The sequence below is a fragment of the Phascolarctos cinereus genome, unplaced genomic scaffold, assembly GCF_003287225.1.
Source record: "Phascolarctos cinereus isolate Bilbo 61053 unplaced genomic scaffold, phaCin_HiC Scaffold_1;HRSCAF=81, whole genome shotgun sequence".
Classification (NCBI taxonomy): domain Eukaryota; kingdom Metazoa; phylum Chordata; class Mammalia; order Diprotodontia; family Phascolarctidae; genus Phascolarctos; species Phascolarctos cinereus.
Window position 1 is genome coordinate 209,155,314 of NW_027555514.1, and position 27,737 is coordinate 209,183,050.

The 27,737-nt window shown below is 39.6% G+C and overlaps 2 protein-coding genes across 2 annotated transcripts in view; both read right to left on the minus strand.

Moving 5' to 3' along the window:
• Window positions 1-3,751, minus strand: part of RPAP3 (RNA polymerase II associated protein 3) — a 53,906-nt gene extending 50,155 nt beyond the window's left edge. The window contains 2 exon segments of the mRNA XM_078156759.1: window positions 473-631; window positions 3,613-3,751. Coding sequence (XP_078012885.1) covers window positions 473-625 — 153 coding nt within the window. The 5' untranslated portion in view covers window positions 626-631; window positions 3,613-3,751.
• Window positions 3,752-15,362: 11,611 nt separating this feature from the next.
• ENDOU (endonuclease, poly(U) specific) overlaps window positions 15,363-27,737 on the minus strand; it is a 30,855-nt gene continuing 18,480 nt past the window's right edge. The window contains exons 6-10 of the mRNA XM_020977146.2: window positions 26,862-27,061; window positions 22,668-22,781; window positions 21,828-21,934; window positions 19,625-19,767; window positions 15,363-17,915 (exon numbers count right to left, since the gene is read on the minus strand). Of these exons, the coding sequence (XP_020832805.1) occupies window positions 17,795-17,915; window positions 19,625-19,767; window positions 21,828-21,934; window positions 22,668-22,781; window positions 26,862-27,061 (685 nt within the window). The 3' untranslated portion in view covers window positions 15,363-17,794. The remainder of the gene's footprint in view (window positions 17,916-19,624; window positions 19,768-21,827; window positions 21,935-22,667; window positions 22,782-26,861; window positions 27,062-27,737) is intronic.

The window sequence follows — 27,737 nt, forward strand, 5'->3', positions numbered from 1 at the left end:
GACAAGTAGAACAGCTCTGAAAGCTACATGTTGAATTTCTTGTATTTTTAAAAAAGAAAGTCCTACTGTGTATATGGAAATGCCCATTTAATTTGATATTTAAGTTCAGAAAAAACAATTTTTTAGAAAAATTTAATAAAACCAGTGTAATACCATGAGATATGTAATTAATTTCCTATGAAAATGTTCTACACTTACAGTGTAGATACTCAAATTATTTAATTATGTATTTAGGGACTAGTTTACCTTTAGATTATAATACATACTAATTATTTAATTCTAATTATTCACTAAACATACTTGCAAAAAATTAATATAAATAAAAATAGGATAGTTAAAAATGACAAAAATTTAATAGCAAAGTAATTCATTTCAATTTTGCAGCTATAAAAATACATTTTAACAGCTTGTTTGGGTTTTATTTTTAAATAAATACTTGTGTTGGATATTAAATTAAAAACTCTCAATTTACCTCTCCTGAAACACCATTTTGATTTCTCAATTCCAAATCCATTTGTTTAATGTCTTTTTCCCAGCTTTCTAAATCCCTCACGAAGTCTTGTAGTTCCTCAGCATTATGCTTCATCTGTAATTGTAACTCAACTGCTTTGCTTGCTGAAGTCATTATGGTCTGCAAAGTTTTAGAAACATTCAACCTCTAATGAGAATTTTTTAAAATGTATTGTTTATTTTCCTGAAATTAGAAATACTTATATGAACAGAAAATTAAGGATTCTTCCAATCACTTCAGATATGATCAAGGCATAAGGATAGGAGAAAGAATAAAACAAGACTCATTAAACAGTATATATTCAATGGGTTTCACAAATCAGGGTACCAAATAAAATATTTTAATAGGGAAAATCCAATTGTGTAGTCCAGTTCATCTATGAGTGGAAAAAAGAATGTATAAGAGCTCCTCATAGGAACAAGCAGCACCATCTATGTATCTCATATCATTTCTTTAGTTATCTCTGATATTCCTAGATCATACCAGTTCACTTAAGATACTTACTAGAAAGGTACCTACTTATTTTTTTTAAACATTTTAAAGTTCATAGGTGGACCTTTGTTTAGAGTGGGTTTTTATTATTTCCCAAAAATGTCTAGCATGTTTACAAAAGTAGGGACACTTTAAAGAGTCATGATCTCTTTAGGGTGGATTATTCCCTGAGCTTACTCAGATCATAACTCCTTTCTCCCTCAAAAGGCACTCTTCATTAACTGAGTGGCCAAAAAATTTCATCACCTGGTGGCCAACCTTCTACATGCCAGATTGGTGCTAGTGTGACAGATATACCTTTATTCAAAGCCTTTCCAATTTGACAGGACCTATTAGAGCTTACTCTCAGGTGAGATATATTTTGACAAACAAATGTCACTTCCATGCCACAATGAGGCCTCAAAGGAGGATTTTAGGACTCCAAAAGCAAAGATGAATTCCAAAACATCATCCATTTAGCAAACGCCACAAAGAAAAAGTGAAGATAAAAGGAAAAAAAAAATTTATTGTGTAAAAAATATAGCGGAAAGAGAGCTGGCTTTAGAGTACGAGGACCTGAGTTGAAGCCTAGGCTCTGACACTTATAACCTTGGGCAAGTCACTTCCCCTCCCCAGGCCCTAGCTTCTTCATCTACAAAATGAGGGAGCAGAATTCTAAGGTCCCTCCCAAATAGAGATCTAGGATACCATGACCCTGAGTAAAGTCAAATGGTAATTTTTCTGCTTTTCAGGTACTATTCATATCTCATCAAAAGCCACAAAATTAAAGACAATGGAAACATGATGGAAAACTATGAAATTAGTTTGGAATAAAAAAACCACAACAATAATCAGATTAGTTAGCAACAACAAAGGACTGCAAAAAATGTTTCACACAAAATTTTCATTAAAAGTTAATGAAGTTTAGTTATGAAACTAAACTCACAAAACCGACAAATTGGGGCACTCATATTAAAAAAATTCTTCACTATTACAAAATTTCTATTGATAAGGCTGCCTCCTTGTATAATTGCATCTCTTTACAGATCATTACCTATTTGACCCAGAAGAAAGAAATTGAGAACTAAGGTGTCAGAACTGCTAGGAACACTAAGTGGAAAATAAAGAGGAATCATCTCTGAAATTAATTCAACTTACCCTCAACTTTTCAGGAACATATATTAGACAAGATCAAGTGTCCTGAATAAATCCATTCGCTAACAGCTCACTATCTAGCTTTACAACTTCCCCTATAAGGACAAAGCTGTCTACAGTAATGTGATTTACATTAACAAAAGTACAATAAACTGTTGATTGTTCAGAGCAATGGAGATTGTTGTTACTCTTCACTACAAAAAAAAAATCTAGAAAGCATTACATTAGTACCTAGTTGGAAGATCTTGCTTCCTAACTCATTACCTTCTTTTCCTAATAAATTATTACAAGAAAACACTTACAACGTTTGTATTGGAGTTAGAAGCTATACTGCTGTGGCCTCAAGCCATCTTCAGTAAAGCTTAATTACAGTTCCTGCCTCAAGGCAGGAATTCTATGCCTTAACAATGGATAGCCACAGAAGCAAGTCACTCATTAAGTACCAGGCACTGTGGAGCTGTCAGTAAATTAAGAATGTACAAGAAGTTTGGGGATTTTAGAGATCTAGTCAGATCTGTCATCGTATAGAAAAGAAAAATAACCATTCAGTGAGGTTCTGAGTTATCCAATGGCTAGCATTTATATATGGCTTTAATGCTGCAATGTGCTTTACATGTTAATTTCATTTTATCTCCTAGGAAGTGCTAGTATGGAGGTAGTAAATAAGGCCGAGTTTAGTGATTTGCCCAGGGTCATGGAGCTAAGAAGTCAGTCTACAACATTTATTAAGTGCCTATGTGCCAGGCATGGTGATAAGAGCTGGGGATAAAAAGAAAGAGGCCCTGCTCTTAAGGAACCCAGTCTAATAGGGGAAACAACACGCCAACAACTACGTACAACCAAGACACAGAAATGGTAAATTGGAAATAATCAACAGAGGGAAGGCATTAAGGGGAACTGGGAAGGACTTCTTGCACAGAGTGGGATTTTAGGCATGACTGCAAGGAAGCCAGGAGGTGCAGAAGGAAAAGCATTCCAGGCACAGGGGGAAAGCCAGTGAAAATGCCCGGAGTTTCTTGTGTTAGGTAGAGTCTAGGGTATGATTCGAACTCAGGTCTTCACGTCTCTAGGTCTAGCGCTCCAGCCACATTACGGCCTCCTAGCTGCTTAGTGAACAGGTATGGTGTTGTATGGGCAGGGACTTGTATGCAAGAGGGTTCTCCGACTCCAGATCCTATAGGGATCCCACTACAGGGAGGTGAGGCAAAATGCAGATCAAGAGATGCCCTAGATCTTGCCCCCCCCAAAAAATCTGCTCCAGTTACCCCAAAAACCGGGGGGGGAGGTGACAGTTCTGGAAAGTTCTGGTAACCGGCAGCTCGTCTGCCGTCCCAATTCGTCCGCTCACGCCGCGATTTCACGCGTGGGTCGAGGTTCGTGGACGCCCCGCCCCCGGCGGAAAGCTCCGCTACCCGGGAGACCCCACGGCTACCGCCGCCACCCCCCCGCCCACCTCCCCTCTCGGCCGCCCTCACCCGGGGCCTGCCGCCGCTCCTCGTCTCCGTGCCAACGTGCCCCGCGCCAACGTGCCCCGCGTCGTCGCCGGCCTCCCCCGGCAGCCAAAGACGCGAGCGCCGACTGCGACACTCGCACCAGAACCACCACCGCTCAAGCACCCCTTCCCACAATGCCTGGCGCGCCCCGCCTCCTCTGGCGCCCGGGGGACGACGGGAGAGAAGCTCCAGACCCCGCCCCCGCCCTCTTCCGCCGCTCTTGCGCCTGGGCTTTCGGAGAGGGGAGCCCGCGTCGTGTCTGAGAAGGGCGACCCCTGGCGTCCGCAAGCTGCTCTCCTGTAACACCCCATTCAACCTATCCTACGGCTTCAGATTGTGACGCATGGATGGAGGGTTGGACTGGTAATGAGGAATACCTGGTTCGAATCCTGCTCAGATACTTCCTGACTGTGGGACCTACGTCATTTACTGGGCGTGTGACCTACGCAAGTAACGTCCTTCCAACTCTCTAAGTTCCCACAAGTCAGTTACATCGATGGAAATTCGTTGGGACACCCCCTCCCCCCCAAAATGCTAATGGATAGAATGAATGAAGCCAGACATCGCTGGGAGGCAACCTCTGAGAGCGTCTCGTGACATCACCTCTCCTTACAATTGGAGAAGTTGGTCCCTGAGAGACTAAGGGACGCTCTCAAAGCCACAGGATGCAAGCAGCACAGCTGGATTCCAACCCGGATCCTCTCTGACTTTTCAGAGGATGCTTGCTTCAAGTCTCAGCTAAAGTCCCGCCTTTTACAAGAATCCTTTACCAGTCTTCCTCATTCTTGGTGCCTTTCCTCTGCAGTGATCTCCAGTTCATTTTGTATATAGCTTCTTTGTATGTAGTTGTTTACATATTGTCTCCCCATTTGGATTATAAGCTTGTTTTTGCCTTTGTATCCACAGCACTTAACCTGGCACATAGTAGTAGTTTAATAAATGCTTATTGACCGACTGTAGAGCTCTTTCCAGTACACGGAGCTGTTCTTGGTCTTGTCAAAAGAAGGTCTTTGCTGTATTTATTCTTTTTTAATGGGCTGGGGGGGGGTAGGTGCAAGGGAAGGACGAGAGGGCTAGGGTTAGGATGATCAAAAGAAGAAAAAAAAAGAGGATCATTTTGCATTTTTAAATGCATAGATGAGAACAAAGAAGGCCAGAATCACAGAGAAACAGGACAACTTACAAAGCCACATGTTGAATTTATTATATTTAAAAAGGAAAGCAAACTGCACATAAACCTCTGCCGTTTAATGTTAGTCCTTTTCTGTTTTGCTCTGTATTTGGAAATTTGCATTTTGTTTGATATTTGTTGATTCAGAATAAACACTTTGCTTAAAACAATTCCTTTCCCCACTTTTGTTTTTTTCCCTTTTCCTCAAGCAGATTTTAAAAAATAAATTTTATTTTTATAAAGATCTGTCTTCTCTGCTTCCCTTTCTCTTCTCCACTATTGAGAAAGCAAGAAACACAAAACCCTTGTTGCAAACAGTTTATATAGTCAAGCAAAATTCTCTCACTGGCACATATATACACCTCAATCTATACTCAATTCCTTTCTGTTCCATTTTCTGAGGTGACTCTTCCAAATATTTTGAGCTTTCCTCAAAGCTCCCAAGGCTTCCCCCTCACCCTACCCTTTGAGCTGAGAAGCTTGTTTCATATATTACAGAAAAAACTTTGAAGACATTCTCCATGAGCTCCCTCTTCCTTCTTCCTCATCTCATCTCACTTATATTTCTTCTGCCATCATCTCCTCCTTTACCCCTGTCTCACATGATGAGGTGGCTTTACTCCTTACTAAGGCTAACTTCTCTACCTGCTCAAGAGATCCTACTGAACAATTCCATCCCATCTCCTCCAACAGATTGCTCCTCTATCATCCCCACTCTGCCATTTATTTTCAATTTCTTCCTCTATACTAGCTCATTCCCTACTTCCTATAAGGAAGCCCCCGGCTCCCCCATCTCTAAAAATCTCCATTTGATCCTTTCATCCGTGCTGTCATACTATATCTCATGCGTTTTTGGGCTGCAATCTAAAAGGTGCCTCTCCTTTCTCTTCTCTCTCTCCTTAATTCCTCACAATCCTACTTCCAACCTCATACACACTCTGTTTATTCATTTCGATTATGTTTCTTGCAAACAATAATCGTTGGATTCTGATTTCTGATCCACTCTGCTATTGTCTTCCATTTTTTTAGTGTGAGTTCATCCCATTAACATTCATAGTTGTGATTGCTAATTCTGTTTCCCTCCATCCTGCTCTCTTATTTTTACATTCTTTTTTTCCCTTGAAGAGTCTGTTTTGCTAATCCCTTCCTTAATCTACTGTCCCTCATATTTTTCCCCCTTTCCCTTAACTCTTTTCCTTTCTTTTTGCTGTTGGATAAGATGTATTTCTGTATCCATTTGTGTGTTTATGTGTATTCTTCCCTCTTTTAACCATTTCAGATGAAAACAAGGTTTGTGTCATACACTTCTACCTTTGCCTCTTTTTTGTTGTATAAACTTCACAATTTGTGAGATAATTTTCCCAATTTTTCTCTCTTCCCCCCCTTTTGATTTATCTCTCCCTCACTCCCATTCCAATCTTTTTTGAGATTGTCCAAACACAACAGAATCACAAGCCCTCTGTTTAGACTCCATATATGGCCCCTGGTGATGATAAAGTTCTAAGAAACGACATGTATCATTTTCTCATTTAGGAATGTATACAGCTGAACCTTGTTTAGTCCCTTATGATTTCTCACTCATGTTTACTTTTTTATGCTTCTATTGAATCCTGTGTTTGTATGGCACACTTTCTATTTGGCTTTGGTGTTTTCTTCAGGAATGCGCCATTTGGATTAAACTCAGTTTTGCTGGGTAGGTTATTTTTTGTTGTAAACCTAGATCTTTTACCTTCTGGAATGTCATATTCCAAGTTCTCTACTTCTTTTAAGTGGTGACTGCTAAATCTTGTGTGATCCTAATTGTGGCTCCTTTGTATTTGAATTCTTTCTTTCTGGTTGCTGCAGTATTTTTTGCTTAACCTAAGTAAGAGATCTAGATTTTGGCTGTAATATTTCTGGGAGTTTTCATTTTCAAGTTTCTTTTGGAAGGTGACTAGTGGATTCTTCTGCTTTGCCCTTTGTTTCTAAGAGATCTGTACAGTTTTCATTTATGATTTCTTACAATATATCTAAGCTCTTTTTGTTCATGGCTTTCAGGTAGTCTAATAATTCTTAAATGTTTCTTGATTTGTTTTCAAGGTTAGTTGTTTTTTGCATGATATATTTTATATTTTCTTCAGTTTTTTATTTTGTTTTGTTATTTCTCATGGAGTCTCATAGAGTCATTAGATTCCATTTGGCCAATTCTAATTTTCAATGAGTTATTTTAGTCAGTAAAGTTTTGTGTCTTTTTTCCCAAGATGTTAATTCTCTTATATCTTCTCTAGTTCTTGCTTCTTGTCCCATTTTTTCCTCTACTGCTCTCATTTGGTTTTTAAAAATTATTTTTACCTGTTTCTTTAGTTTTTCTAGGAAGTCTGGTTGGACTTGTGTCCAAGATGCATTTTTTTCTTTGACGCTTTGCTTGTAAATGTTTCTCAGTCATTCTCTTCTATGTTTGTGTCTTGAGCTTCTCTGTCACCACAATAGCTTTTTGTGGTCAGGTTCTTTTTTTTTGTTTGCTCATCTTCCAGCCTACTTCTTGACTTGGGATTTTATTTTAAGGGTAGCCTCTGAATATTTCTGGGAGGGATGTCTGGTCTGAGCTTCTGTCCTCTTACATCCTGCTACTTTCACAGTTCTGGCTGGGTTCTGCAAGTTTTCAGTGCTCCCAAAGTGGTGTGATCTGGTGGGAGGTCTCTTTACTTCCCTCCTGGTTTGAATTCTGCAAATTCCTGACTCAAGTTTTGGTCTATTGGCTTTTTAGTAGACTGTTGCTTGACTCAGTTCATTAGCCCGCTGAGAAGCTCTACAATTTCAGAGAGCCTCAACTGCCAGCTCCTCTTTGGTTTGGAATGTTGTGCTTTGCTCTGGGATCAGAGCCACGCAGATACTGTGTGCTTCCTGAAACTTGTTCTGTGTTCAGCCAAGGCTCTCAACCACTCCTTTCCACCTTGGATTCATGAGCTGGTGCTGGGTTATAGGTAACAGAACTGCCAAAAGGAACCCATTCCTGCACCTAATGCTTGCTTAGGGGTCCCCTAGAATCTCTTTCTTGTCTTGTACCTCTCTAAATCCCTGGGTGCTACAATGTTCTCCACCATGCTCCTGACCAGACTTTTCCCCCAGAGTCCACAGACCTCTTTGTCTCTCTACCTAAGCCACCCTGAGCTGAAAAAGTGAATCTACTGTGACTTCTTAGCTTTTCTTATCAGAATTCTATCTGCTGCATTCTCTAGATCTTTGTTGAGGAAGTATGGAGAGTAGAGTTGGACTCTAATGCTTCCTCCCAGCCATATTGACTGCATCTCCCAGCCCATTTCTGGTACATTTCCTAGATCCTGTTAGAGGAGATTTGTAGATAGGAGTATGATTTCACCAGTTCCTACCACTCTACCATCTTATGCATGACATACTTTTAAGTTTAATCTGTATTAACATTTTTCCATCATTTTCTTTAATTTAGACAATCAGCAAAACAATACATTATAATGAGAGAGTCCCCGTGTATTAAGGGCCTTCTCTCATCTGTAGCATGAGGGGGTCATTGTGTGGCTGGAAAAGAGGCAGAATAGATATCTCTAGCTTCTACCTCCCTCTATCTTTCTTCAAAAAAGACTTTCATTCCTTCCAGGAAGGGAAGTAGGAAGTTGAGGTTGGAGGTTATTCTGCTCTCCTCAGAGAGAGGGGGCGTCAAGAGTAGAATTATGTCTATCTGTTCCCTTAAATATTGTTAGTCAAGGGGACACGATCAGGTTCAGTCTAATTTCTGATCAGTGTTTCTCATTGCTAGGGAAGAAATAGAACCCCAAAATCTAAGCTTTAAGGAGAAAGGTTTGAACCCTTTCCCACGTAATACTGGTTCCACAATGAACACACATAGCAAATAGCCAAGAAACCCATTTATCCAAATTGTAGCAAAACAGAAATCAAAGAAGATGTATTTAGGAGATTATACATCAGACAATATAGCATAAAGGAGCTCTCCCATTGGGAGTGAGGTAACTCAGCTCAATGGAGAGAGTCCCAAATTTCACCCAAAGAGAAACTCCCAGAAGTCTCTAGTGTAGCAAGCTGTGGATAAGAAATATGATGGAGACTGATGGCTCCTTTCATGTCTTTCCCAGAAAGTTGTCCTTCAGCCTCACCCATCTTCCTTCTAGAAACTGGAAGCTAGGAGAGCCCAAGGTGACTCAAAGAAGGCTGAAGTTCTCTGCACCAATAGGGAGAGAATTCCATGTCAATTGGCTTTGGGACAGGGGTTATAGTATCAAGCCCTGATTTGTAGCATTTGTCCATTTCTGAAGTATAATGCTCACACTGAAAATTTAGAAATTGGCTGTGAGCCTACAGAAGTTGGTTCCAGCACCCTCTTGCCCTTATTATATTGCACAAAAAAGAATCAAGATCCAAAAAACCTCGATGGATTAGAAAACTAGGTCAAATCAATAATATCAAAATTAATAGAGATATGTATGTGAAGTTCTAAATTTATAGTAAAAAAAAGTCAACTATATAATGAGATGAGGGAGGTATGAGTAGACAATAATTCCTGAGAAATATCTAGAGGTTTTAGTGGACTTAATGTAAGTCATTGCTGAAGAATTGGAAATTGAGAGGATGCCCATCCATTGGGGAATGGCTGAACAAGTTGTGGAATATGAATGTAATGGAATGCTATCGTGCTATAAGAAATGATGAACAGGTGGACTTCAGAAAAACCTGCAAAGACTTGCATGGTCTGATGCTGAGTGAAATGAGAAGAGCTGGGAGAACGCTATACACAGTAACAGCCACGCTGTGCGATGACTAGTATTGATAGACCTAACCTTTCTCAGCAATACAAGAATCTAAGACATCTCCAAAGGCCTCATGATGGAAAATGCTATCTACAAAGAAGAAAGAGCTATGGAGTTTGAATGCAAATTGAAGCCTACTATTTACTATTTTTTCTTCTGTCATGTTTTGTTTCCTCTTTCTGGTATTTCCTCCTACTTGGTTCTAATTCTTACTTATAACATCACTAATGTGAAAATATGTTTAATAGGAATATATATGCATAGCCTATATCAGATTGCACACTGTCTTGGAGAGGGAGTGGGGAAGGAGGGGGAGAAAAATTTAAAACTCAAAAACTTATGGAAGTGATGGTTGATAATTTAAAACAAATTAACTAAAAATTTAAAAAAATATGTCATTGTTGGGTCATAGTATTAAAGAAAAGCTAATGCTGTCTTAGGCTACATTAAGGAAAGCATGACATCTGGATAGTGGCTGCATGGCAAACTAGACAGAAATCTGGCCTGAGAAGTGGGAAGACTGAGGTTCAACTCCTGCCTCTGACACGTACTAGCCAAGTGACCCCTGGCAAGTCACTTAACTCTCAATACCCCTACAGCTCTCTAACAGAATAGTTGTTAATCTACATTGCATTGGTAGAAGGAGTTTTCCTGTAAGTTCCCTACACTAATTTTTTTTTAAAACTCAAAATAATGAGTGTGGTAGCTGAGTTATGCTCTGCTTTGATCAGGTCATGTGTGGAGGGCTGTGTTTTGGGAACCACTTTTTAGGAAAGATTAAGTTGAGCTGGAGTGGCTACAGAAGAGAGCAACCAAGCTGGCCAGAGTCCTGGAGAACATATTGAAAGAGATCCTATTGAAAGAACTAGAGATGTTTTAGGCTAGAGAAGTTAAGACTTACAGGAGGCTTGAGAATATAGAAATTACAGCAATTTGGTTGCTAAGGAAAATTAGGGCAAAGGTCACCACCTGCTTCACCAGCTCCACTCTACACCTGTTCATCTGTCTCCCAAGGTGATCTTCACGGACTCTGCTTAGCAGCTAGGAGCATGGGGATGGGGGAGGGGAGGGCAGGGCAGGGAGCTGAGTGAAAGGAGAAACCTCATCAGAGACTCCTTTGCTTTCCGGATGAAGCGCAAGGTACATAGGCTAGTCTGAAGGGGTATAAGAGAAATGACCATAATTCAGATAAGTGTTTCAGTCAGAGTGAGCACAAGCTCACTAGAGGGGGTTCTGTTCAAATACAGAGTTAAATGTCTATGGCTTTCCCCAGCCAGTAGCTAGCTGAGTTCAGCTGTGGTCTTGAATCCCAAGTTGAAATAGCCCTGGGACTCTAAGCTGAAAGAGCTGAAAAACCCCGCCAATACAAATGCTATTCTGAAGAGTCACCAGTAGATGGCAGAAGAGATCAGATCGACAGGAAGAGTAGAGCAGCAGAAGACACTTCCCCCACTGCTAGCTCAGAAGAGATGGCCGGAGGTCTTCAGTTGTTATACAGGGGAGAAAATAGGAATATCTGCTGAATCACTCTGCTGATATCTCTTAGGTGTTTTCAGTGGCTGTCCCCCATGCCCAGAATGCTCTCCCTTCTCTTCTCTGCCTCCTGGCTTCTCTGATTTCCTTCAAGTCCCAGCTAAAATGCCATCTTCTTTAAGGAAGTCTTTCCTAATCACTGTTCATTCAAGCATCTTCCCTATGTTGATTACATTTATCCTGTATATAGCTTAGTATGTAATTGTTTGCCTGCTGTTTCTCTTATTAGATTGTAAGCCCCTCAAGGGCAATGACTGTCTTTTGCCTTTTTTTTTTTTGTATTCCCAGCACTTAACATAGTTTCTGGTATATAGTAAATGTTTATTAATTGATAGGCTATGCCTGCTAATTGGGTGTCCTCTAAGGCTCTGTCCTGGGCACTTTCCCCTTTTCCTTTTATATGGTTTCCATTGGTGTCCACATGAGTTTCCATGTATTCAATCATCATTTCTTCGAAGATGATTTTCAGCTCTTTCTATCTAGGCATATCCTTTTTCTTGACCTCCAGGCTCCAATCTCCACCTACCTATTGAACATATTGAACTCTATGTCCCATATACATTTTAAATTCATCTTGTCGAGAAATGAATGCTTTATCTTTTCCCCAGAATCTTACACTCTTCTGAACTTCTCTTTTGCTACTGAGGTCACCACCATCCTTCTGGTCACTCAGGTGCACAATCCCAATGTCATCTTCCATTCACTCTCACACCCTATATCTAATCTGTAGGTTCTAAAATATTTATAGCAGCTCTCTTTGTGGTGGCAAAGAACTGGAAATTGTGGGGATGCACATTAATTGGGGAATAGCTAAACAAGTTTGTGGTATATGTTTGTGATGGAATACTACTCTTCTACAAGAAATAATAAGTTCGATGATTTTAGAAAAACATGGAAAGACTTACATCAACTAATAAAGCGATTTAAATGAGCAGAACCAAAAGAATATTGTTTTACATACAGCTTTGGATAACCAAGTCATTCTAAGTATCCAAATTAACTAAAAAGGTCCTATGAAGGAAGGTGATATCTGCACTCAGAGAAAGAACTGATATATGTATGTATGTGTGTATACATACATACATACATACATACACACACGCACACACATACATATATATGTATATATATGTATACATACACACATATACATACATAAACACATACTTGTGTCTAATGATGGCCATCTCTAGGGGTGAAGGGAGGGAGAGAGTATATGGATATCTAAAAGGAATAGCAAGCTGTACATAATAGATCTGCAATTTCAGGTGCAATCTTTCTTTCTGTTCCACTTTGTTATGGAAATGCTTGTTTTATTTCTTAAGATCAGGGGGGAGAGAGAAAGAGAGAGAGAAAGAGAGAGAGAGAGAGAGAGAGAGAGAGAGAGAGAGAGAGAGAGAGAGAGAGATTGATTCAATATGGGATGCTGCTCTGTCCAGCCTTTACCATTCTTTATCTGTCTTCCTGGTCACTGGTTTTTTCCTTTCTCTTTGCTTCTTCATCCTACTTGGTTTTTGTTTTGTTTTGTTTTGGTTTAATACCCACCATCTCCCTTCAAAGTCAGTCAAACAAAAAGCACTAGGTAGTATACCCTCAGGTAAGGACTGAAACCTCCTAGAGCATGGTCTGGTCCATGGACTGGTCCACCTGCAGGCAGCTCTGTCCAGTCTTCTCTTGATTTGTGTCCAAGCCATTTTTGAGGAGCTCCAAAAAGGTCTATTACATTTGTAATGGAAACAAGGAAGTATTATTAAACTGATTTAAGTAATTTCAAGTCTCCAGCACTAAGCAAATCAAATTATTCTACCAGATACTAAAAGAACTCGCAGAGATGATTGTAGAACCACTGTCTGATGCAGAATAAGGAATACAGAATGAAAGAGATGTCAAAGAGCTGTTGATGAGCAAATGACTTCATTTTCCAAAGGGAAGTGGGAAGTAGTTTAGAAGCCAACCACCAATGAGTTTGTGTCCTCAGCGTGCAGACATCTCAAGTGATGAACACCCTACCAGTCTATCTGCTACCTCACACTAAGGGATAAGATGATGGAAGGAGAAAGGGGGTGGAAGGAACTTGATATAACCCTTGGCTCAAAGGGTCAATAATATGAGACTTTCTCCTCATTGGTAGAAAGCAATGCCACATACTTGCATAAGGGGCAGAGCAGAGTGTGTGGGAACAGGAGACGGAAGAGATCTTTTCAGTCCCTTTGGGTTCTTCAGTCTTTCTGGCTCCTCTGGCTTCCAGGGTGACAAGAGAGAGAATGAATGAGATTCTAACCTCTATGCAGAGACATGAAATGAGAAAGACTTTGAGAAGAAGCCAACATGTGATTGTGTCCCTATTCCCAACTTGGTACAGTTATAATTGTTCTTCTTTCTCTAGAGCCTTTAGAAACAGAGCATATTGCGAATGCTAGATAAACCATAATGATGCATTATTACATCTAGCATAATGGGGAGCAAAGAACAGGCCTATCTGGTCTCCATTGGTTAGAGTGCAACTAATAGTTGAGATTGAGCCCTAGGTACTTTGGGGTAAATGTGGCTCAACACTGAAGGAATTTGGTGCTTTGGTATGATACAGCCAAGCTTTAATGGTCCTTGGTCCACCTCCACCCCTCCTACCTCCTACCCCCCCACTCCCCAAGTCAATGACGTGTGCAGGAAGGCAGCACGCTATGTTGCTTAAAAAAGAAAGCCAACTTCCAGATCACTCTCTTCCTTCCTGTTTCTTGAAACATACCAAAGTGGCTTTCCTTCCCTGGGCTTCTCCCGCAGGTCTGGAAAGGGCTTGTGCCCTTCCCCTACTGTGGCAGACTGTTTGAATATGACAATTATAACAGGGGTTCAGCTAAGTGATCTGAGCCTTGGGCCTCTAGCTGCCTTTTCTGCTTTGTATTTCTTTCCCTAAGTATAGGTGACCAAATAAACCCCAAGATGGTCACATCCCGCTTTGGAGTCAGCCTCATAAGTTCAAGAAGCTGGGAGTATTTGAGTCTCCCAGTTGGAGCTGACTTGAAGCAAATTTCTGCATGGGGGAGGATGACCAGCCCCTGGCCTGACTTGCCAAATGACTTGGACATTGTTTGGATAGTGCAGGTCAAAGGTGAAATAGACAGCAGTCTCACCAATTTTTTTATATACTGAAGTTTAAGCTTTAACTTCCCAGTAGAATATAACAGTAGTTGTATTACTTTTACTACTAATTTAAGTCTTTATGTCCATTAAAGTTCATGGGTTTTGTGAATGTTTTCTGTAAAAGGAAATATATAGTTGTCTTATATATCTGATTTAAATTGCACATTAAGTACCATTTTATTCCCTCTTTTGGGGAGATCCTGTACATGAGGCAAATACAACTTTAAGTGATTATACTTAGGCCTCCAAGGTGAGTACATAAAGAGCCAGAGAGTGGCTCTTTAGGGGCCAGATTTCCCCACTGATTGAACCTGGTTAAAAAAAAAAATTGAATCTAGAGCTAAGAGGGGAAGCTTGGAAGAGAAGGAAAGGGTGATTATCTCAGCACCCCTGGGCCCAGTAGTCGTTGTTATTGCTGGGCTACTTTTTTCTTAGGATTACTGCTTCTTTAGTGAGAAGAGTTCTCAGGAACTACTCTGGACTGAAACTTCTACTCTATAGGTAAATTTAAAAAAAATTTTAAACACCAATGAGTTTGTTTGATATGCTAGATACTAAACCAAGCCCCCAGAATTTCAGGCCTGAGGAAGAATTTTTTTTCAGGCGTGGGGAAGACGCAAGTATATCTTAGTCATATCATTTCACCTTCCATGCCCCACACCCCTTTCCTCCTGGTAGGCCAGTCAGCTAAGAACTACAAGCATCACAGCTCTCCCAGATGCTATATGTTATAGCAGGGGTTGATCAAGGATGTCCCTGGTCAATGTAGAATCCCTCAATCAACTTGATGAGATTACAAATGTAGACCCATGTCAGAATCCTAGTTCATTTTCTACCTTCTTCCCCACCCCACCTCTCTCAGATAACTTTATAATAGTGCAGATTTTTTCCAACAGTATGTAATCTGAATGAGGAAGAATACTGCCCTACAGCTGGAAAACCAATCCCATGCCATTGTGGGCCAAGAGATCTGAACCTTGCCAACCCTTCATGATACTGTGGATTTGCTTTGGACAGTACAGATCTGAAGTGAATGTGATATATACAAATATTCTTTACCGAAGTAGAGTAATTTTTAAAAAAAAATTTATTGTTTGTGATAACCAGCATGAATAATCAAAAGTATAAAACCATTTCAGGATATGCACACAATTATTCAATTAATTAACAAGTATTTATTAAGTGATTACTATGTGCCAGGCACTGTCCTAGGCATATGCAGGGGCCATTGCAACAACAAAAACTATAGGAGGAACTGTGGACCTATTAAGTAATACTATTAAACACATACATCAAACACCATCATGACTGAAGTGACTTCGGGGAGCTATTGAACAGAAAGGCATTGGAAGATTTTGTTCATATCTGGTTGGGACATGTAATAGAGAACTTGAATGACATGTTGCCCAATTAAAGATAACCAAAAAAAAAACAGCCCAGAAAGAATTCTGAAAACAAAAATACATCAGAAATTTGAGATTCCCTCAATTGGTAATTAAAAACAAAGGTTATAAGTTTCAGGCAATATAAGGAGAGCAAAAGAACAACAACAATAATTCAATATCAAACAAAACTTTATTACAGAGTCTTAAGTATTAAAGAAATTAAAGGTAGAGAGGACCCCCTGTAAAGAAGCAGAATATGGACAACTTCTGCTTATCTCTATGGTTACAAGAAATCCAATAGAGTGAAAATATACATTGGATCAAACAAAAACAGAAAGCTGTGCAATGTCAGTATAATGAACGATAGGAGAATTATGTCCAAAGAAGAGACAGAAACTCTAGCTTTTCTTCAAAACTAGAAAGCAATAGGGCCAGGTAAGCTATATAATCATTGGCTCAAACACTTCACAGTGGCACATGGATTAAGAGCAAAACACTTTCTTAGCTTCTTCTCAGGCATAAGCCTGATTTCATCTTTCTTAACATTTCTACTAACAAAAGATAAGAACAACAGTCAAAATACAGATCATGTCCTTTAAACAAAGCATTCACAGCTTGTCTCACAAGAAAAAAAAATCCATACACACAAGGAAACAATAAATTATCTGAGGAGCAAAAAGGGTGTGTTAAGAAGTCCCACGAGTATAAAGAACAACTTATTATCCATTTGATAATTATTGAACATGTCACAAAAAGTACTGTGACATTTAAACTGCCTTTATTGACAATTACAAGTCCTTTGAGTTAGTTGTATGTATGTGGCTTGTGTATTGCACATTTACAAAAAACAGACTCAAGTATTGTGTGAATGACATAAAGTATTTGATGCTTACGTGGAAAACTTTTTAAAAACCATGCCACTGACATAAGACTGGACTGATATAAAACACGGTATTTTTCAGGGAGATTGTTTAAGTCCATCATGGTTCTGTCCAGTCTTGAATCCATTGGGATCTATCCTAAATAGAACTAAAAATCGTATTACTCACTTGATGTCAGTGGATGACGTCAAGCTATATGGCTCCACCAAAAAAAAAAAACCACCAAAAAAGAAAAACAAACCATGTTAAACAGGTCTTTCAATATGTGTAATCCTTTTCCCATTGCTATATCAATATTGAGGTTGGCCTCAATAAGTACAAAAGTATTTTTATTTTTATCATCTCATTCTCATCTTTTTTAATGAAGGTCAGATAGAGACAGTCCTGGGACAAGTTGGTATCCTGCTATTTTTCTTTTACATTTACTGTTCTACAGATTATTTCAAGATGCACAAGATAACTACTATTAGCAGTTGAATAAAAGTATGAGGAGGCAGGGTCATCTTTTGTAGGCTTTCTGATAGTATCCTTGATACAGCTCTTATAGAAGATAGAACAACAGGGATTATATGCATCTCATTCTGTTCCTACACGATTTTAATCTCCTCTGCTAGGCTTTCATATTGTGAAAACTTTTTGTTCCATGGAGTTTGGAGATTATGAAATTTTAATATAGTCAAAGCTATTAAAATATTGTTCTTAAATATTTGTGAATCAGTGTTATGCCTGGACAATTGTGGGTGACAGTTTTGTCCGTGATAATTATCTAGTTCTCATATGGTTTATTGGTTGAGTTCTCCAGTATATTTAAGGTCTGTATCAGTGGACTGGTTTAGTATATATACATATATATGTGTGAGTGTATATGTATATAGGTATATATGTATAATATTCTATATGTATGTGTATGTATGTATATATTATTATTATTATTGTTGTTGTTGTTCCATACATATTGGTGTAAAAAAACCAGTTATCTTGCTATTCCACTCACAGATTTTTAGCCACTAGTCTGCACTGCAGGAATACTAGAGGACATTAGTCTAAATATTCTTCTGTTGTGAGAGTTTTTCCCCCTAATTTAAATCTTTCCTCTTTTTCTTTTTTGGGCTTTTTCTGGGCTTGAGGACTTTTGCTTGCACAGTCATTTTCTTGATGAAAACTCCAGTTCAAATAGTTCCAGGTATGACACCTCCTAACTCCAGACCAGGGCAGATAGCACCACAACTGAGGAAGACGTCCAGTGTCCCTTATGTTCTTTCCTTGCCCAGAGCTCTAATTCATAGAAGACACCACATAGGCTGTAGCAATGTACTTCTTGCCATTTCCATAAGTGACCTTGTCCCAGGGATAGGTCTGGATGGCCAGGGGGTACCCACCTAGGCTCAAGTGGCACCTACAGAAAAAAAACACACCATCACAGATGTCTTCCATTCTCTCTATCCCTTTGACTCTTGGCTACAATGGAGAAAACCCAATAGAAACAGGAATATGTCCTGTTTTTAAATACCTGAGAAGACAATGTAACGCTTTTCTTTGGTTACAGTTTCTGATGCCTTAATTCCTGATGGCTAGGAAAATACTTGGTAAACCTTAAAGGCGTTATTATTATTATTATTATTAATTGTTACCTACTTCCAATCTCTTCTAATTTCAACCCATGAACCTTTATTCTCTCTCTAGGGCAGGCCTGCATAACCTGGGGCCCACAGGTCGCTTATGGCCCTCCGCTGCTCCTGGCACACCAAAGGATTTCTGGCGGCCCATGAAAAATGCAGAGGAAAACATCCTCTGTAAGCAGAAGAAATCCTTTGGCATGTTGCAAGCAACTGGAGGTGGCAGATTGTGCAGGCTTGCTCTAGGAGAAGTAAACAGAGATAGAGAATTGTAGAATTTTAGAGCTGAAGGCCTAAATGTTAAATAATTTGCACAGGATCACATAGTTCCTTAGATTCGTAGAATTTTAGAGCCAGTAGGAATTTTAAAGGTCATCTAATTCAGGCCCCTCATTATACAGATAAGGAAACTGAGACCCAGAAAAAAAAAAGTCCTGGTGATACTCAAGATATTGGGCAGCTAGGTAGCAAGCATCAGGCCTTGAGTCAGGAAGACCTGAGTTCAAATCTGACCTTAGACGCTTACTAGCTGTGTGACCCTGGGTAAGTAAATCACTTAACCCTGTTTGTCTCAGTTTCCTCATCTCTAAAAAGGGCTAGAGAAGGAAATGGCAAACCACTCCAGTGTCTTTGCCAAGAAAACTCCAAATGGGGTCACAAAGAGTCAGACACTACTGAAACGACTGAACAACAATGATATTCAAGAGGCCTAATATGCCTCATGTTAAGACAGTCCATCTTACTTATCATTCGTATCATGTTTTACAACTTCCTTTGTTATAAAGATTTTTATCTTTCTTAAATGAAGTGTATTTGAACTTTTGGAGGATTAACTTAATGAACCTCTAAGATTGGGAGCATCTGGGCATACATAAACCTACAAGACTTATGGATAGGGTTGTGTTAGTAAATATTTAATGATCAGCTGGGGGGGGAGTTTTAAATTTAATCTGAATTGTTAGTATTTTCTCCATTACTTTTGTAAGTCTAGACTGAACAAAACAATAAATCTAGCCCTGATTTGAAGAGTCTGCTGATTTCTGAGGTATAAATGCTCACACTGAAAATTTAACAATTGGCTGCTTTGAACAGGCTCCAGTACACCCCTGCTATGAGGCACACGATCACTGTTTTTAAGTATCTGAAAAACTATCATGTGGAAGGGAGACTGTCCTAAGTCTTAGAACTACTTTTCAGTTATGCTGTGAAGGGGATTCTTGTTCCGTTCCAAGTTAGGCCAGAGGACACTGGAGCTTAAGCTTCATTGATTCTGTGAAGTAGCTTAATTCAAGGTCACACAGGTCAGAGGCAGCAGAGCTGGAATTCAATCCCAGGTCCTCTGAGATTCAAGGAAAGTTATGGATATACCTAGTCCCAGAGCCAGTTTATGGACTAGGACCCAGTTCTCCTGCTTCCCTTTCTGGTAGTAGTAAAGACTGTTGTATATCCCTCAGCCTGTTCTAATATTCCTAGCTAGACCTGTACTTACACTCTGCCAGGTCTGCTGATGAAACACAAGGAATAGAGAGCAAACTCAAACTCGGGGCTACTGCCGATGAAAGCTGCTCCCACTTCTTTGTAGTAGCCATCCCAGTGGAATTGCATGCCTAGCACGTCAGGATAAGAGTCCCACTGCAGAGAGAAGAGGAAGACGGCAATGAGCTTTGGGGAAGGAGAGAGTTAGCCAACCTGAACTCTAAGAAGCAGGGGAAGGAGATGATAGGAATGTAACTTTTGAAGGAAATACCTCATCGAGTTAGCTAAGATTTAATGAGCACCCATTATGAGCCAAATACTGAGTGAGGTGGTCCATACAGGGACCATGGTTCGCAGGGAAATATTAGTATTCCTGAGATTTGGTAGTGTCTCAGTGAGGTCTGTTCCCACACTACAAAAATCCTGCTAAGAGCCAAGAATAGAGATATACAGCTTGGACTCATGTGAAAGCAATTCCAGTACAAAGGAGAAAGGGTATCTGGCATCTTACTTTCAAGCTCACACTTGGAAAATGAAAACAATTTACTGTCTTCCAAAGATATCCTGGCACAATTTTTTTTTAATGCCCTTTAACAAGGCATGAAGATATCAATTAATTTGGGCAGGCTGCAGCTTATAGCCATTTCTATAGCTGATGGGGGGGGTAGTCAGTAATAGCAGACTGAACAAAGCAGAAGGATAACCATGATGTGTTTGTTTTCTTGTCTGAGCTAGAAAACATTCCCTAAATGGCTGAAAAAATTGTGGTATATGAATACAATGGAATATTATTGTTCTGAAAGAAATGATAAATAGGATGGATTCAGAGAAACTTTGGAAGATGTACATAAACTGATATAAAATTAAATGAGCAGAACCTTGGAAACAATTTGCACAGTGAATATAATAATATAAAAGAGAACAATTTTGAAAGATGTCAGAGCTCTGATCCATGCAATCCCCAATCATGCCTTTAGAAGACTGATGATGAAGCATGGTTTCCACCTCTTGGTACAGGGAGGTTAGGGAATAGAGGTACAGAATGAAACCTGTGTTTTCATACATAGTAGTTGTGTGAATTTGTTTTGCCTGGCCATACTTATTTGTTATAAGGAAAAGCTTCTTTTTAGGGGTAAGGGGTGAGTTAGTAGGTAGTGACAAAGATCTCCCCCTCAAAAAAGGAAAGAAAAAAGCATCAACATTTGAAAAAAAAAGAAAACAAAATGTTTAGAGACACAAACAAATATGGCATTAAAAAAATACCATCTTGTTAAATTTAATAGACACTTTAAAAAGCCCAACTGATGATTTCATATACAGTCTTTGTATATTGAAATGTTCGTATTTGTTGGCGATTAAGTTCATAATAAAAATTACTTTTTAAAAGAAATATTCCCCTTAAGCAAACTTATCTTATGGTACTCTCTTTCCTGTAGCCTTTATTTCAGTCAAACTGGCCTCTTCTCTGTCCCTAAAACATTCCCTAATTTCCTACTTTGTGCTTTCGCTGGCACTGTTTCCTATGTCTGGAATGTTCTCCTTCCTGACTTCCTACCCATCTTTTTTTTTTTTTTTTGGTTAGGCAGTTGGGTTAAGTGACTTGCCCAGGGTCACACAGCTAGTGAGTGTTATGTGTTTGAGGCTGGATTTGAACTCAGGTCCTCCTGACTCCAGGGCTAGTGCTCTATCCACTGTGCCACCTAGCTGCCCCTAGACTGTAAGCTTCTTGAGAGAAATTGTCTTTTACCTCTTTTTGTATTCCACGTACTTAGCACCGTGCCTATGGCAGGTGCTAAATAAGTGTTTTTCGACTGATAATTATCAGTCTATTAGAGTGTAAGCTCCAGGAATACAGAGTCTTATTTAATTAGTGTAGCAGTTTCTCCAGCTCCTAGCACAAGATCTGGCACACATTGAGCACTTAATAACTGTAAGTGTTTGTTGAATGAACAATTTCCAGTTGTGCCCAGCAGTTCTAGAGAACAACTATACCTTCCTTCTTCCCCTTCTCCCATCACAGAGTACCCTCAAACCAAGCCTGCTCTCTGGTAGATGAGACCGTGAGTCAGCCAGGCTTACCACACCCAATATCGAACTGCTGATGGAGAGATAAACGATGACAGCTTTGACATCTCTAGATTGGGGGGAATAAAGAAAGGGAATGGGGACACCCAATAAGGCCTTTTCCATCTATAAGAACAGTCTTCAGGACTCACCGGCCCATCGTAGTTGTGGCTATAATAGTCGACCAGACCTTCCTTCTCCTGCAGGTAGAAGCGGATCCAGTTATGGAATCCTGTCACTTTCCCCTTTTTCACTTCACCTAAAACAACCAAAAATTTCAGGGTTGATCATTCACTCTCTCAGACACCTCAGAAATTCTAAGAATTTTTTACTTCATGGGGATTATCATGCCTAGATCCCTGACTCTAAGGTGAGTTTTCTAGATAGGAGTCTCTTCATAACTTTCCTGTACTTTCTCAGAATCTTCCACTCCCCCCATTCAGGAAAATTCTTCCTTAGTGTTTATCTACACTGGCTTCAAGTTTTTCAGATTAGTCCTTCTCCTGGTGTAGGCTTATTCCAGTTTTCCAAAGGTAAGGTGCTCTGGTTGTATCATAAGGCTGAGACCTACAGAAATCAGGTAGTCTATAGATGGTCTGGAGGAAATGGGGGAGGAGATAATCATATCATATCATAATGTGCCACCTTTATAAACTGGAAAGCAAAAATACCAAAATGACTAGAATGCTATCGAGAAACAAATCTTCCCTACAGGGTCTCCCATTAGAAACAGTGTTTGGAAATCCCAGCGTTCAGAGTTCTCATCAACCTGAGCTCTTCCAGGGGAGAGACTGCCTCGAAATAGCATCCTAGTCTCCTTTAGCTTGGAATGGTTGGGGAAGAAAACAAAAAGGAGCAGGAAAGACTCCTTCCTATTCATTGGCATGATTTCTGGTCCTTTGGTATGAGTTGGGTCCCCCAAACCCTTGACTTAGAGAAATAAGTAGTATCTCACCCACCTTCCCCTTAACTGTCAAACAGAGAGGCCTTACCTGAGAAAACATGTTCAAAACCACTGGAGTCACACTTATCACCGCCACGGGAATACAGCCCAAACCACATGTTCTTTAGGTCACTGACAAATTCCTGCTCTGAACTGTATCTGTCTGGGGAAATGAACACAGACAAATCAGAACCTGAGAACTGACACAGGCCAGCTTTCAGTTGTCAGAGGAGGTGATATCAGGTTCAAACCATTAAGATGCTAATGGGATTCAATCAAGCAACAAATATTAATTGAGGTATATAGTATATATAGTATACAGCCAATATGGTTTTAGGTACATAGAGAGTAAGAAAGACATATCAAAAAGGATTCCTCCACTCAAGTAATTTATAATCTAATGGCAGAGAGAAGATTAATATACATAATAATTAGGAAACAATATGTTATTTTAAACAATTACACTGTTGTAGGGAATGTAGGAAAATTGGGACACTAATGCACTGTTGGAGGAATCGTGAACTGATCCAACTATTCTGGAAAGTAATTTGGAATTATAACCAAAAGGCTATAAAACTGTGCATATCCTTTGATCTAATACCACTACTAGGTCTGTGTCCCGAAGAGATTAAAAAATAAAAGGAAAGGAAAGGAAAAGGACATATATGTACAAAAAATATTTTTAGCAGCTCTTTTTGTGTGGGAAAGAATTGGAAATTAAGGGAATGCCCATTAACTGGAGGAATGGCTGAACAAGTTGTGGTATATAATTGTGATGGAATACTATTGTGCTATAAGAAATGAGGAGTATGATGCTTTCAGAAAAACCTGGAAAGACTTGTATGAACTGATACAAAGTGAAGCAAGTAAAAGCAGGAGAACATCGTACATAATAACAGCAATATCGTACATTGGTCAATTGTAAAAGAACTTAGCAATTCTCAGCAATACAGTGATCTAAGGCAGGCCCACACAGCCTGCCACAGGTTGTACAGGCCTGACCTAAGACAATTCTGAAGGACTTATGAAGAAAAATGATATCCACCTCCAGAGAAAGAACTGACAGAATATGAATGCAGATTGAAGCACACTTGTTTTTTTTTTTAAGGCAATTGGGGTCAAGTGACTTGCCCAGAGTCACGCAGCTTGTTAGTGCCAAGTGTTTGGTCTGAGGCCGGATTTGAACTGAGATCCTCCTGACTTCAGGGATGGTGCTCTATCCACTATACCACTTAGCTGGCCCTATGCACACTTTTGTTACACTTTATTTTTCTTGGTGTTTTTTTCTTTGCCTATATTTTCTTTCACAACATGAATAATACGGAAATATGTTTTGCATGACTGCACATGTATAACCCATATCAAACTGCTTGCCTTCTCAATGAAGGGAGAAGGGAGGGAGGAAGGGAGAGAATTTGGAACTCAAAATTTAAAAAAAAATGAACGTTAAAAAATTTTACATGTAATTAGAAAAATATTTTTAAATCAATAAATAAGCAATTATACTATATGGACCAGCATAGTGGGAAGGCTTCATAAAGGAGGTGGGATGGGCTTTGAAGAAGGTAGTAGGATCTGGCCTGGGGCAGAGTGAAACACTTAGGAAACATTCCAATCAAGAGAAATCCAAACAATGTCAGGAAAGAGCATGTGTAGAGAGTTATGTGCAGGACTACCCCCTTCACTTAATGGAAATCTGGTTTCACTGTGTTTGAAAATCTTACAATTTAAAAGTCAAGGGGCCCACAGAAAACATATTCTACCTGAGTAGAGACCAGCATATTACCAGAAAGGTTCCCATCACAGGAAGTGAGTGGAGCTCTTAACTTCTAAGTGATTGCCCTGCATGCAATTCAATCCATCCATATGTAAACAAATTGAGAATCCCAGGCTGTGCTTGGGCCTGATAGAACCTGATAGAACAAGTAGCATTAAGAGAACTCCAGGATTCTAGAGTAGTAAAAAGAATGTTGAATAATAAGCATAGGATCATAGATTTAGAGCCAGACAGGACCTTAGAGACCAATGAGTCTAATCCTCTCATTTTACAGATGAAGAAACTGAGGCACAGAGAAGTTTAGTAATTGCTTAAGGTTATATAACTAGTAAATGTCTGAGGTGAAATTTAAAAGCCCTTACATGTCCAATACTATCCACAAAGCCATGCTGCTTCATCATAATGATTATGACAGGCAGTGTCCTTTAGTGGATAGAGAGAGGGCCAGAAGACCTGGGTTCAAGTCTTGCCTCTGACATATAGTAGCTATGTGACCCTGGGCAACTTCAAGTAACTCTTTAAGACTGTACAGACAAATTGCCAATGTGAATCAGTAAACAGACAGTTGCTCTATCAAGAGTTCCCTACAGGTGAAATCACAAGTCCAGACCAAAAAATAATGATAACTGACATTTACATAGCATTTTAAGATTTATGAAGTGAGTTCATTGCAACAACCCAGTAAGAGTGCTGCACCTGGAATTAGGAAAACCTGAGTTCAAATCAGGCCTCAGACACTAACTGTATGATTTTACCCAAGTCACTTATCCTATATTTGCCTCAGTTTCCTAAACTGTAAAATTGGGATAATTACAGCATCTACCTCACAGGGTGTTGTGTGAGAATCAAATGCTATAATGTTTGTAAAGTGCTTAGCATAGTTACCTGGCACGTGTGGGTGCAATAGAAATGCTTATTCCTTTCCTTTCCTCCCCCACACCATGCAGTCAATATTCAACTGAACTGGGACTCAAATGTAGGTCTCCTGATTCCAAATCTGATGTTAATTCCATTACACTATACTGGAAGGAGAAGATGTAATGTGGCAGACCTAAAAAATTTGAGGTGGAAGGAAAAGAGGGTACCCATTGTCCTGATAGCAACCACTCAGCACACTGGATCTGGGTACTACCTTACTGTAACAGTTGAAAAATCAACTCACAGAGGCAGGAGTATCAGAATGAGTAATGGCTAATGGCTAATGAGCTTGTTATTTTGAGGCAGAGAGACAGGAAAGAACAGGGAAATGGAAACGGACCTCTGATTTAGAGTAAGAAGATAGTCTACCAAGCCAAGAAGTTGTGCCAACTGAAAATACCTTTGGCTTGATAGGCTTAGTTTGTATCAGGAACCTGTACTGTGTAGGAGTTTCCTTCCTGTGTCTTTGTTGCTTTTTGAAATACCTCCCCCCTCCCTTAGTTTCCCAGTAAAGCTTCCGCATATTAGAACATCTCTTGTGGAAGGGCTCCCTGGTTGGTTAGTAAGGAAGGTGAAGTCAAGGACAGGCTGGCTATTTGTGGTGTTAGCAGCCAACTTCTCAAATCAGCTAAAGGATTCCCCCGAAAGGGTAGGGACTCACCTGGGAGAAGGGAAGGAGGGAACTTGGAAGGAAAACCTACATCCTTTTCTTCATTAGATTTTTTTTGGGGGGGGGATTTAGTTGAACACTCTCCTCCCATGCCAACCCTCTCCCAGTAATTTTGACCTTCCAGACTGTTCTCATTTGATAAGGCTATAGAAATTCATTGGCAGAACTGGAGGGGAAGACTGCAGAAGTTAGCTATAGATATTATTGACTCTTCTGCTTTGGAGTTTTGTCACATAGTAAGAGTGAGAAAATGGGCATGCTATATCCTAGGGGCAAAAGAGAGACACAGAGAGAGGGAGAGAGAGAGACACACACACACACACAGAGACAGATAGACAGACAGAGAGACAGACTGAGGGACAGAGACTGAGAGAAACAGATAGAGAGACAAAGAGAAACAGAGACAAAGAGACACACAGAGACAGAGACAGAGAATGTATTTGGGAAGCAGTGGAAAATAAGATTAGATGGATAGATAGATAGATAGATAGATAGATAGATAGATAGATAGATAGATGGATGGATGGATGGATAGAGAGACAGATAAGCATCTTTTAAGCATTTGTTCTGCTCCAGGAACTGTTCTATGTCCTGGAAATACATATATAAGCACACACAAACAAAGACAATCTCTACCCTCAAGTAACTTACATTCGAATGGACAAGGAATATACTGATTACTGAAGGTTTTGAAAACCAGATGATTTCTCAGGGCTATAGGGTCTAGTCATCTTTCCATTCCCCATATTCTCTTTGGCCCCCTCTAGTCTTTGCTAGAGTCCACATGCTCTGAGGATCCCTATGCCCTTTCAAAAACCTTCTCCATTGCCTCTCTAGGTGCTCTCTCTCTTCTACCAAAGGGCTGGGGGCTCACTCACTCTTTTGATGGAGGAAGCCATAGAGTTCCTTCATGACTGCTGTCTTCATTATCTCTTGAAGGAAGGTATCCTGTTCCCCAAGCTGCTGGGGAGTGAAATGTTCTCCTTGACCAGTCACCCGCTGGTAGTTATTGAGTAGGTTGATGAATGCAGCATAGGTTGGTTTGGAGAAGAGTCCTTCATTTACATAGCTGTAGAGCCTGGGTGACATCAAGAGAAACTGGGATTGGGTTCCATAGCAGAAGAAAAACTATGGTCCCATAACTGAGCAAGAAGGGATTGGTGTTACGAACTATCTCTTACAGACATGTGTGCAAGAACCATGCCCCAGTTCATACTTTGTCCCTTGCCCTCCACTCTTCCTACTCAGGAATAAATAACCTAAAAATAACTCAGAAAATGCTGAATTCAGAACTATGATATAAGCCAAATCTGATTACAGCTTTTCTATAAATATGTTCTTATGCATAGAATATGTATATATATATGTATGTATATATGTATATACAGGCATAGAGTATGTTCGTATATGTGTATATATACACACATATACATATATACTGCATTTTATATATATATATATATATATATATATATATATATATATACACATATATGCATATATACTGTAACACCCTCACTTACATATATAGGGGAGGGCATTACAGTTCCAACCCAGAGTCCCACAACACGACTCCCCCTTAGTTCAGTGACTCAACAAACATCCAGGGCACACCAGCTCTGCACTTCCTCTAGCTTTCATTATTATTATTATTATTATTATTATTATCATTATTATCATCATTATCTTTCCCATGCCACTCACTCTCACATAAGAGTTAATTCATGCTTTCATCTCACTGTTCTCTTCCTCCT